The following is a 12,068-nucleotide window of genomic DNA, read 5'->3' on the forward strand; positions in this document are numbered from 1 at the left end:
GTATGTGCCGCGGTCTGGCCGCTCGTGGCTGTCCTTCCTCCTGACTTCTGTCTACACTGCAGGCAGTCGCTGCAGGAGCGCCGCTGCCCAGGCAGCCGGAGCCCGTCTGGGGGGTCGGACCTGAGAGCCTGATGGCGCGGCCCTGGTGCAGGGTGGCAGCGACCAGCCGTGCCCTGGGCCGGCACCTGGCCATCAGGAAGCACCTCTGCTCTTTCCTGACTCCCGGGGTCCCTGCTGCGCCTCCCGTGCCTGGAAAGCCAGGCCCTCGTCCTCACTGCCTCTGCTGGGCGCCATCGCCCTGAAGGTTGCAGTTCCCCTTCCTCCACCAGCTCAGAAGGCGACCACTGTGCATTCAGTCACATCTTTCCAGCAAAGGCTGATGATGGAATCATAATAGCCAGGTGGCTCAGCAGTAGAAAATCCATCTGCAGTGCAGGAGACACTGCAGGAGCTGCGGGTTCGATCCCTGGGTCGGTAAGACCCCCTGGAGCAGGAAATGGCCATCCACTCAGTATTCTTGCCTGGAGAATTCCTTGGACAGAGGAGCCTGGTGGGCAACAGTCCATGGGGTCACAAAGAGTCAGACACGACTGAGGCTCACACACGCTCACACACGGAGAACGTTGTAAACGTTAAGAGGTCACCTCTAGGCCTGCCACTGAAGATATTACCAAGTCCTCTTCTCAGGCGGAGGGGACTTCTTTCTGGGTCTTCTATACATATAATAGGGCTTATTTATACAGAATTTATGTATTGATTTCTATTAACTTGTCAGTTTCACTAAATCCCTCCTAGGATGCGTGTTGTTTAATTAATTGTGTCCTTAGAGTGGGATATCTGTTACTTCTTTTTGTTGTTTAACTGTAGTTATGATAACAATAGGCATCGCTCTGTCTTTAATTGCATTTCTGATCATTGTCTTAGTATTGGTTCCTGCTTATGGAAGTCCTGGTTCAAAGGATATGAATATTTCAAAGCTTTATGCCACGTAAGGAAGTCATTTTTTAAGAGGGCCCTGCCAATTTCAGCCGCCAACAAAAGTGTTCGGGAATATCTTTCTCATCATAATTTTTCAGAATTTTATTTCTTTTGCAATTTTCATGAGATTGACATTTTACTATGCTGATTTGGCGTTTATATTTCTTCTGTTAGCCACCCTCTTTACTTCTAGAGCATGTTTAAACAACTTTTTCTTAAAGCAACTTTCAGTGAGTGGAGACACACTGTATCAGCCGTTATCCTAGAACTTTCTTTAGCTCACTTCTTATCATAGGAAATGTCTAGCTGATAAATATGACTTGTTATCTTAGTTTTACAGATGATGAAACTGCAGCTCAGAAAATTTAGGTATTAATGACTTTGCCAAAGTTGGCCAACTAAAAAGTGTTTGAATCAGGATCCTTAGGAAGATGGAGTAACTCCAAAACATGACAAGCTTCATCACTAGTCTCCTACAAGAGAAACGATGCAGCTCATTACATGGAAAACACACACACACAAAACAAAGCAACAAGTCAGCCTAAACCTCAGCCCCACGGTTCCCACTGAGTGAACTTCATCCCCGATGCCCCTTTATGCACATTATAAAGATGGTGGCATGGAAAGAGGCAGGGTGGGTAAAAGATGATGCAAAAAACTATAGAAATGAAAATATTATTTTAAAATAATAGTGACCTCTAACAGAATTTAATTGCATTTATACTATTTATCCTCCAAAAGAATTTAGTATTTGCATAATCATACTTTTGAATGTTTTCCTTTGACATTTTGCAGAACCGAAAGCAAGGGGAAAAAATGGTCACATTTTTTTTCTCGTATGTGTTTATGACTTCCTATTCTAGCATTTGACCCGCTGAACCACGTAGAGTTTATTTGAACACAGGGGGAAAGACTTTATTTTTCGTTCTTCTGAAATACTGAATCAGTTACCTAGAGACCGCTCCTTCCTTAACTGACTCACACTCTTTGCCACTTGATGCTCGTATTAGGGCTCTAAAAATGCTCTCCCTCCTAATTAGGAAGCCCATGTGTGTGCTATCGGCAGTAAATAGAGACAAGATAGTGCAAAATCATTCCTTTATCTTGTTTTTAAAGGAAAAAAATAGGTCATGTGAGTGACATGATAGCCCCTAAGCATTATGATTATTTTCGGCTTGTGGAAGCACAGTGCAGGCGCATAAAGGGGCGTTGGGGGCCCCGGTGGCTCTGCAGTTTGGACAAATCAAGCAGAGTAGAAACAAGAGCAAAGCGTCTGCCCCGGACTCCCCCGGCTCTTCCACTGCAGGGGCACAGGTTCAATCCTTGGTCGGGGAACTAAGATCCTGCAAGCCAGGCGGAACAGCCCAGCAAACAGAAGCAAAACCCGCGCCCTCTGCGCCGGCGAGGAGGCTGGTGATGAGACAGTGAGCAGCGTCGTGGTGAGGGACCGTCACTCCCACTGGCGGAAAAGGCGGACCGCGTTCCCCCTGCAGATGCGCTGGACAGAGAGATTAACGTGGGGAGTGGGCTGACCAGTGTTCCAGAAGCATCCAGGCCTTTCTTTGCAAGAAGCACCTCAGGGGTACACCCCACCCCACCCCGTGCTGCCCCCGCAGCCCCGCAGAATCCAGGTTGTCAGGGTCGCCGGGTCACGCAAGGCTCCCCTCCTCTCCTCACTCACTACGTGTGTGCACATCACAAAGATGATGGCTTGGGAAGAGGCAGGGTGGTCCAAAGAGGATGCAGGACTGGACACGGGCTGACAGAGCGAGACGGCCAGCGTCTGTGCTTTGACCGTCCAGGACGAGCGAGTTCTGAGGATGATCGTTTACACGGGAGAAGGAAGTCTTTACCCAGATTCCTTTGCATTTTGCACCCGCGTTTCACGATCTTCGCGGTTCTTCCTTATTTACAAGAACACTTTGAGGAGCAGCATGATTTTTGCAGTGGCTCAGTTTAATCTGTGAAAGAACATGTGTGTGGCTTATGGGGTTAACTCGTGTTGTACTTATGTGTGATGGAGAAATTGCTGGACTTGCTTCTGGGGTAGCCTGGCGAGGTACAAGCTTTAGCTGAGGAGACCCACTTGACAGGCAGGTGCGAAGTCCTTCAGAGGAAGCAAGTCTGCTTGAAGGAGACAGAGAAAGTGTTTCCGAGAAGCAAATATTATTAAACCATCCATTGTTGTTGCAGTTTGTCCTTAGATATCAAACGCATTTTTGTTAACGAGTCTGTGTTTGAATCGAAGCATTCAAAGAAAACTTTTCCTCCTAATTTTCAGTTTTCCACCAGGTTAAGATCATCGTTTGCATGTTTTTACTCTGGATTATTGATGACGTGCTAAATGTCCGTGGGCAGGGTTAAGGATGCCCATTCACTGTGTCCTGTTCCATTTCAGCTCACAGACATGGGGCATTGGGATTCTGGACATCTTCGGATTTGAAGAATTTCAAAAGAATGAGTTTGAACAAGTAAGTGGATTTCTTTTGAAATTTTATTAACTTGAATGGTTTTTCCAACTAATAGTTACCGCTAGTGAATTCATTAGAGACTACCCCCATGATTTCTTGCACACATATAATTAAAAGAAGTACTTTGCCACCCTGTTTTAAATTAATGTCCCTGGTTTGTTGACATAGTCATCATTTTTATATGACCTTGGAAACTGGCCTGATCATTTAGTTTTAAACAGAGGCGCTTGTTTTAAAAGACAGTATTAGATGAAGACCAGAGCTGTGTTTATGGAAATGCCGTTTCAGCTGGGCCAGAGACAGTGTGGGCATCTCTGAAATGAGGGTGAAGGTCTTTAGAAACCCCTGGCCAAAAATCAGAATGGACATACTCTCTCATGCTCAATGCTCTTATTTGTGGATTCAGCTTTACGCAACATGCGTACATATGACTAATGGACAAGTCATAGAAGGAGGTTAAAGAGGCATTGATTTTTTTAATCCATTTACAATTTAGGGTACTTGAAAGGCACTCAGTTCTTTAGGCATCCTATCAGTAGAGTGCAGATAGTTTAATTGAATTAAGCGTATCTAAAAATTAAATGTTAAGAATAGAAATAAAATTTGCCTCAGCAGAGAAGGAAAAATAAACCTGTGAAAGGTACAAGTGGAAAAAGGAAAAGCCACACTGTATTATATGACGTGAAAAAGTTCAAGTATGCCATGTTGAGGGTGGTTCGTGACACCAGATGAGGAGTTAACTAAAATGAGGTTGAAACCCACTTCTGTGACTTGTACTAGCAGGGCTGTCTTGGCCAAGATGCAGAGTCTATAATGAGCTTTGGTTTCCTTGTCTGCAACGTCAGGACGGCAGCAGACCCCCAGAGCTGTGTGAGTAGACAAGATGCTCATCGCGGGGGTTCTGATGTCCTGTTCCCACTCTCTGCTCATGTGTAAGAAGTGGTGGGTAGCCACGCTCACCTCCCTAAGTGGGAACACCCAGAAACCTTTTCCAGTTTGGCCTTTATCCCCTAAAAACGTGGTGCAGAGCCTTGTGAGTAAGCCTTAATCATGCTGACTCACTTAATCCAGGGTGAATCATCACGAATCATTTCTCTGCAAAACTCTACACGAAGTCTCATCTGAAATAAGACCAAGGAGACCAGAGATTCCGTCTCCCTTTTGTGCTCTGTGTCCATGGATTCATGCAAAAGGGAGGACTTCGTGGTTCTGTTTATTTACTGCTTATTATTAAGAGAAGCTGTGATGCCCCTAAGGAAGAAGGCAGTGAAGAGCCAGCAGCAGGCTCTCCCACGCGAGACATGGGCCTGCAGCCGCCTCCACTGATGGGTCGCTCAGCCCCCATGTTTGAATGCCAGTCATATCGATGCCTTACATTTTTGTCTTAGAAAAAGACAGACTTCTGCTTTCTGATGGGACTCATGGTTTCTGCATCTCCTGGTTAATGGCATGCAAAGATCACAGGTGGGCAGTGTCCACATGGGCCAGGCTCCCAGGCTCCACTCTGCACCCCACCTGGGCACCCACTAGGCCTGTGCTGGCAGCTGAGATGTGCAAAACATTCATATTATCTTCTTGTGAAAACTAGCTTCTTTACTATGGTTACATGCATCCCTTATCATTCTTTCCTTCTGTTAAACATTTTAATTATATAGTTCATAGCATATACATGGTCTGAGATTTTTATATAACAAAGAATGGCTTTTTTTTTTTAATCTAAAAAAACAAGTCTGTTAAATACCAAAAGCTTTAGATACTTAAGGGTAAACGCTCAAGACCAATTTTTTTAGACTTAAATTAAGAAAACAGTAAATATTTTGAAAGATGTGCTTTTAGTTTGCTCGGTAGGTTGGCCTTTGCTAGGTAGGTTTTTAGCTGGCTTGCTTAATTACTGGGGCACAGTAGTACCCAGGAGGCATTTTGGAATCATATCTCAGCTTACGGTGGGTTTAGCAAATTCCTGAATTTGCCTGTGAGGAGTTTTAAAGGCCATTGGTTTGAATGATGCATTCCATATTCTGAAGTTGCTGATAGAATGGTGAACTTCCTCATGTCTTATTCCACTGGAAGCTTGCAGCAGAATGTTGACCAGATCAATATTATATTCAGAACCAAACCCAGAAGGATCTTGATGTCTTTATAAGTATCTGTTCTGTTTTGAACGTACTGACCTATGGGCTTCTCACTAGAATATCAGCCCCCGCAGAGCTACAGACAGGTGTGGGACCGCGTTATGCATGTAATACAAGCTTAGCAGATGCGTTTCAGCCAAAATCTAGAGAGTAAACTCATAAAGAAAAATCTTGCTCTCCTGGTGGCTCAGACGGTAAAGAATCCGCCTGCAATGCAGGAGACCAAGGTTCAGTTCCTGGGTTGGGACGATTCCCTGGAGAAGAGAATGGCAAACCCACTCCAGTATTCTTGCCCAGAGAATTTCATGGGCAGAGGACCCTGGTGGACTGCAGTCCATGAGGTCACCAAGAGTCGGCCACGACTGAATGAACAGTCACTAGCAGATATGTTTCAATTAAAATTGAGTACACGCCTAAGAAAAAATCTTTAGTAAATTTGCTAGTGGTTCTTCTTGCTCAGGAATAGGAAATTATATATTTATGTATTTCTTGACAATTGTTCATCCATAAGAATTTTGCATAAGAAACTTGACATATACTTAGGGCAGGGACAGTTTGAGAAGATTCCAAGAAGTGCTCCAAAAATCAGGACCGCCAGCTTCAGTATGCTCAGGAAGCTCCCAAAGACTAGCTGAAAGCTTGCGACACTTTACCTGAGAGTTTGTTTCAGCTAATAGGAAACGCTAGCGCCCTTGGCCATCGCAGTGCCATTGATGTTAGAAAACCAAAGGCAATTTAAGGTACGATGTGACAAGGAGAGGTGAAAATATTTTTCAGTCCAGAGGTTATTAATATTTAGATAGCTGAAAAGGACGAATGAAAACATGGCCACAAACAATGAGAGAACCTGATACAGTAGCAACTTGTAAATCAGTGCGGTCAAACAGAGGACTTTTGTATGTTCTTAAGGCAGTTTACCCGGAGAAGGCAATTGCACCCCACTGCAGTACCCTTGCCTGGAAAATCCCATGGACGGAGGAGCCTGGTAGGCTGCAGTCCATGGGGTCGCCAAGAGTCAGACATGACTGAGCGACTTCACTTTCACTTTTCGCTTTTATGGATTGGAGAAGGAAATGGCAACCCACTCCAGTGTTCTTGCCTGGAGAATCCCAGGGATGGGGTCGCAGAGTCGGACACGACTGAAGTGACTCAGCAGCAGCAGTAGCAGCAAGGCAGTTTACCAGAAGACAGAGAGGAATAGAGGAAAACATTTACGTCATCAAAGTTAGTAACTGGCCTAAGTGAGAGCTCCCCTGGAGAAGGGAATGGCAACCCACTCCAGTAATCTTGCCTGGAGACTTCCATGAACAGAGGAACCTGGCAGGCTGCAGTCCATGGGGTTGCAGAGTCAGGCATGACTGAGCAACTCTCACTCACCAAGTGAGAGCTAAAGTGCTCCTGGAAGGTGTGTAATTGCAGTTAAAAATGAAAAGACCTCCTGAGTTATTAGAAAGCCCTGATGTTACAAAGGTCCGGATTCTCCCCAAGTTAACTTATAAGTATCACTTGGTGCAATCTCACTACAAGTAAATGAAGAATGAATGACAGAATTAGAGCAAGTCAGTGTCACCGCTCCTGATAAGTAATGAATCTAGGCATCTCTGCGATGAGGACCAATCACAGCTGACTTACAAGGAAGGGTGACAGTGTACCAGACGCTTCTCAAATGTCTTGCCAAGGAAGGGAGGATGGAAGGAAGGAAGGAAAGGAAAAATCCTGAGTGTAGTGAAATGTATTGATGTAACTACTAACTAGCAGAAACTGGGGACGAAGTTCTGACTTCCCTGGCGGTCCAGTGGTTAAGACTCCACCTTCCAATGCAGGCTTGTGAGTTGGATCCCTGGTCCGAGAGCTGAGATCCCACATGCCTCATGGCCAAAAAACTCAAAATATAAGACAGAAGCAATATTTGTAGCAAATTCAACAAAGATTTTTAAAAGTGGTCCTCATCAAAAAAAAAAAAAAATCTTAAAAGAACAGCTGATGACAGAATGATAAACTAAGCCACAAGAGTGCACCCTACAAAATCTAAACTAAGAAACAGTGCAAGAGAAATGACCTGATTTCTTCAACATATAAAATGCAAGAATAAAAACGTGAAAGAACAAGGTGACTTACAGATTAAAGGAGCTCTAAGAGACATATAAATCAGTTACATATATAGGCACTATGTGGGTCCTGATTTGCTTAAGTATAACAATTATGAGTTAATCAATGTAATGTGAAATCTGGATATTTGACAAAATTAAAAAATTATCCTTGATAGAAATTATATGTGATATAGATACTGTGAAGGTACTTTTTTAAAGACCTTGTGGCTTAGAGAATTATACTCAGATATTTGCAGTTAAATGACACAATGTCTGAGAATTGCTTCAGTGACTCTAACTTTGAGGGTAATGGACAAGGAAATGGATGAGGCAGAATTGGCCATGAGGTGCTAATTGTTGATAATTGTTGAAGTCGGTTGATTGCAGACGGGGTTTATTGGGTTATTCTTTTCATCACTGAGTATGTTGAGATCGTCCGTAATATACAGGTGCCCCTCTGAGATACTGCTGATTCAGCTCCACAGCAGAAAAGCGAATACGGCGGTAAAGCCAGTCACGTGCGCTTCCTTTTGTTTCACAGTGCATGTGAAAGCAATGTTTGCACTCCACTCTGTTAAGTGCGCTATAGCTTAACATCTAAGGAAAAAGCAATGTCTGTGCCCTAATAATAAAGACTTCATTGCTAAAAGGCACTGTCATCTGAGCCTTCAGCAAGTCTTTGTAGAAACACCAAAAATCAATGAATCCCAAATCACCATAACAAATATGATAATAATGAAACGGTTTGAAATATTGCAAGAATTACCAAAGTGTGACACAGAGGCGTGAGTTGGGCAACTGCTGTTGAAAAGCTGATTCTGATAGACTTACTTGACCCAAGGTTACTTGGGAGTTTCAATTTGTAAAAAAGGCAGTGGCTGCGAAGCACAATAAAATACGGTATGCCCATACTACCTAAAATAAACGAGAAAACTCTAAGATTATATAAATATTATTTTAATAAGTGCTAGAACGTGTTCTCCCAGCTATTGCTATTGCCACACTTTGCAGGCTGAGGATCTTCACCACAGTCATAAAGAACACAGTAGTGGAAGCTAATGATTTAACATTCAATAATTTCCCTCAATTTCCCACTAGACACATAGCATGCAGCCACATGAAATGAAACTTTTAAAGCCATGGAGTCTGGTAAAACTGCTTATCAGCAATTTGCTATAAGAATGCAGAGAATGTGGAAAGATAACACAGTTGTTCAAAGTAAAAGCTTCTGTTGAAGAAGATAAGATAATGATAGCTGACCAGTCATCAAGGGAGGCTTCATCTAAGCGGATTTCAGAAGCGTCTTCAAGGATTTGAAACATTTCCCTGCTTACATAAAAGAGTGAGATTTCTTGGAAAGTCCTGGTGAACAATAACTCAGGTTTGGGCTAAGTGTTCAAAGGTTTGGAAAAAGCCAAATGCCTGGACTTCTAAAGTTCTGTGAAATAAGATTATATAGTTTGTCAGCCTCAACCTTTAAAAAACCTCATGCAATCCCTAGTTGTGAAATCAATATCCTAGATGTGACACAGAGAGAAATCAATGGACATATAGAAAGAAAGTGGAAGTGTTAGTTGCTCAGTCATGTCCAGGGATTGAACCTCGGTCTCTGGCTTTGCAGGCAGATTCTTTACTATCTGAGCCACCAGGGAAGCCCAGAGGATATATTAACAACCGTCAGTTGAACTCATGCCATGTGCTCTTGATGTAGATAATTCCATTTTACAGATGGGAGAACTGAGAGTGCTTTGGCCTCTGGTCTGTCAGAAAGTGTTTTATGGGAACCTGGAAGGATCCATTTTTTTCTGGCTTATTTGCATCAGAGTGCTCTGTGGTTCATTCATTCAACAGATGTTCTTTGTATGTGTACCAAGTTCCAGACTCTGTATTAGGCACTAGGGAAGGTATGGGCATTATGCCGAGGTCAGTGGGGTACAAATGTGAGAAGGACTAACTCTACGTGGGTATCTTGGGAGAAGAATTAGGAAAACCTTAGGGAGGAAAAGGCTTCTATTTTCACCCCTAGTATGGCAAGTCCCATGTTTTGTTCCTTTGATTTTTTTGATTGAAGTATAGTTAACTTATGCACTGTTTTGTTGGTTTCAGGTGTACGGCAAAGTGATTGAGTTTTATATATATATATTCTCTCAGATTCTTTTCCATTATAGGCTATTACAAGAAACGGAATATAACTCCCTATGCTATGCAGTGGGTCCTTGTTTCTAACCTATTTTAGGGTCCCTTTTCCGCCACACCCTCTCCAGTATTTATAGATTTTTAATTATGGCCATTCTGACTGCTGGGGGGTGATACTTCACTGTGGTATTTAACCATAGCACATGTTCTGGTAGACTATTAGGTATCAACATGATCTATTTTCAGCTCAATGAATTGATCTATGAATTCAAGAAATATTATTAAGTTGTTTCATATTTAAATTCCCAAATCATGTATTCGTTAAATGTCTAACTCAGAGAACATTTTCTTCTAATATTGAATTTTCTGAAATCTTTTCAGGAGCTCACCACACTATTGATAACACAATATAAGAAAAAAATCGAATGAGGAAATGCATTTTTTTTACATAGCAGAACCCTGCTGCTGCTGCTGCTAAGTCGCTTCAGTCGTGTCCGACTCTGTGCGATCCCACAGACGGCAGCCCACCAGGATCCCCCGTCCCTGGGATTCTCCAGGCAAGAACGCTGGAGTGGGCTGCCATTTATTCCTCCAATGCATGAAAGTGCAAAGTGAAAGTGAAGTCGCTCAGTCGTGTGCGACTCGTAGCGACCCCATGGACTGTAGCCTGCCAGGCTGCTCCCTCCCTGGGATTTTCCAGGCTAGAGTACTGGAGTGGGGTGACATTGCCTTCTATTCAGATTCCTATTGAAAAATAAGCAGATTAATTAATGACATGCTATTTTGATGTACTTCTTATAATAATATTGTAGTCTATGTTTAAAAATAGTGTGGTTAGAGGTCTTCAGGTTACCAGTTTTGAAAACATTTTGGGAGGAACAAAAAAAATGAAGCAGAAGAAAGCAATTTTGAGCATGAAAAGTGCACATTTAATGAATTTTTTTCCCCTCAAAACTTTTTAACTTAAACAGTATCACCATTTTAGAGCTAAAGAAACTAAGGTTCAGATAATTTAAGTGACCCAAGGAGGAACACACAGAAGCAGCATCTGATTCCAGAACGTTTCAAAGGTTGTTTGAAAGTTAAACTTAAAGATTCATTATTATTACATCATACATTTCCTAAGCTTTCATTGCTAGCTTCTTATGGGTATATATTTTTTTTATTTCTCTTATGATACAATATTATTATTAATTTATATTATTCTATTAAATATAGAAGCAATAAACTTTTAATAAATCTTATATGCCATTGTTTTTTTCAAAGTGGAGTTTTTCAGCAAATCCATTTGTTTAATATAAATAAGTGAGCTGGCGCGTGCAGGCGTGTCTTCTTCCCTGTGGAGTGAAGGCAGCCCTTTTGTTGCCCTTTGCTCCATCCGGCTTCACAGACACTGCATTTTTCACAAATTAAAGTCCTGGGACAGCCCTTCCTCAGGCACGGCTTACCGTTGCCATTTTTACGGCTGCGTTTGCTCCGTTCATGTCTTTGTGTCACATTTTAGTGATTCTCACACATCATACTTGTTTGTTATTGTGATATTTGCTATGACGGTCTGTGGTCGGTAAGCATTAATACTACTGCTAAGACTTGCTGAAGGCCCAGACGCTGCTCAGCGTATTTAGCAATGAAGTAGCTTTTAATCATGTGTATTTCTTTAGACATAACGCCAGTGCACATGTAATAGAGTGCGGTGTAGTGTACGCGTGACATTTCCCGCTGAATCCCCTGCACTCAACCAAGAAGTTTGGTTCTGGGGAACCAAAAGATGCATGTGACTAGCCTTATCGCCATATTCCTGTTCCTGCCGTGGTCTGGAACTAAACTCAAAGTATCTCTGGGGTGTGCCTGCCCCAGGGTGATTAAAAGGAGGTGTTACAAAATGTAATAGGAAGAATGAATGTATTTGAAAATATGTATCAGGTCACTTTAGATAAGAGTCAGTTGAGTTCTTTTGATGACAACCAACCAGGAAGAAGCTCAGCTCTGCAGTAATGAGTCTGCAGATGCCAAGCCCCAGGAGTGCTGACCGTGAGCATGGTTCCATTTAGCCTTCTACTAACAATCAATAGTGGCTACAATTTCTCGAGGCTTTCCTGTAACTTAGATGCTCTTCCTCTATGATCACTAGCTCTTGCAGCACCTTCTCAGAAAGGTGAGGGACCTCTAGAAGCCTTTCTGGGGCCACACGAGAATTCACATGCAAATCCATTGGGTCCCAAAGTGGCACTTTTGTGCCGTTCTCTTTCTTCCTCTGGCAC

The 12,068-nt window shown here is 42.8% G+C and overlaps 1 protein-coding gene across 1 annotated transcript in view; it reads left to right on the forward strand.

The window, feature by feature from the left end:
* Window positions 1–12,068, forward strand: part of MYO16 (myosin XVI) — a 372,035-nt gene that overhangs the window by 196,078 nt on the left and 163,889 nt on the right. Inside the window, exon 20 of the mRNA XM_065901993.1 lies at window positions 3,377–3,449. Within this exon, the coding sequence (XP_065758065.1) occupies window positions 3,377–3,449 (73 nt within the window). The remainder of the gene's footprint in view (window positions 1–3,376; window positions 3,450–12,068) is intronic.

Source organism: Muntiacus reevesi, chromosome 11 (genome assembly GCF_963930625.1).
Source record: "Muntiacus reevesi chromosome 11, mMunRee1.1, whole genome shotgun sequence".
Classification (NCBI taxonomy): domain Eukaryota; kingdom Metazoa; phylum Chordata; class Mammalia; order Artiodactyla; family Cervidae; genus Muntiacus; species Muntiacus reevesi.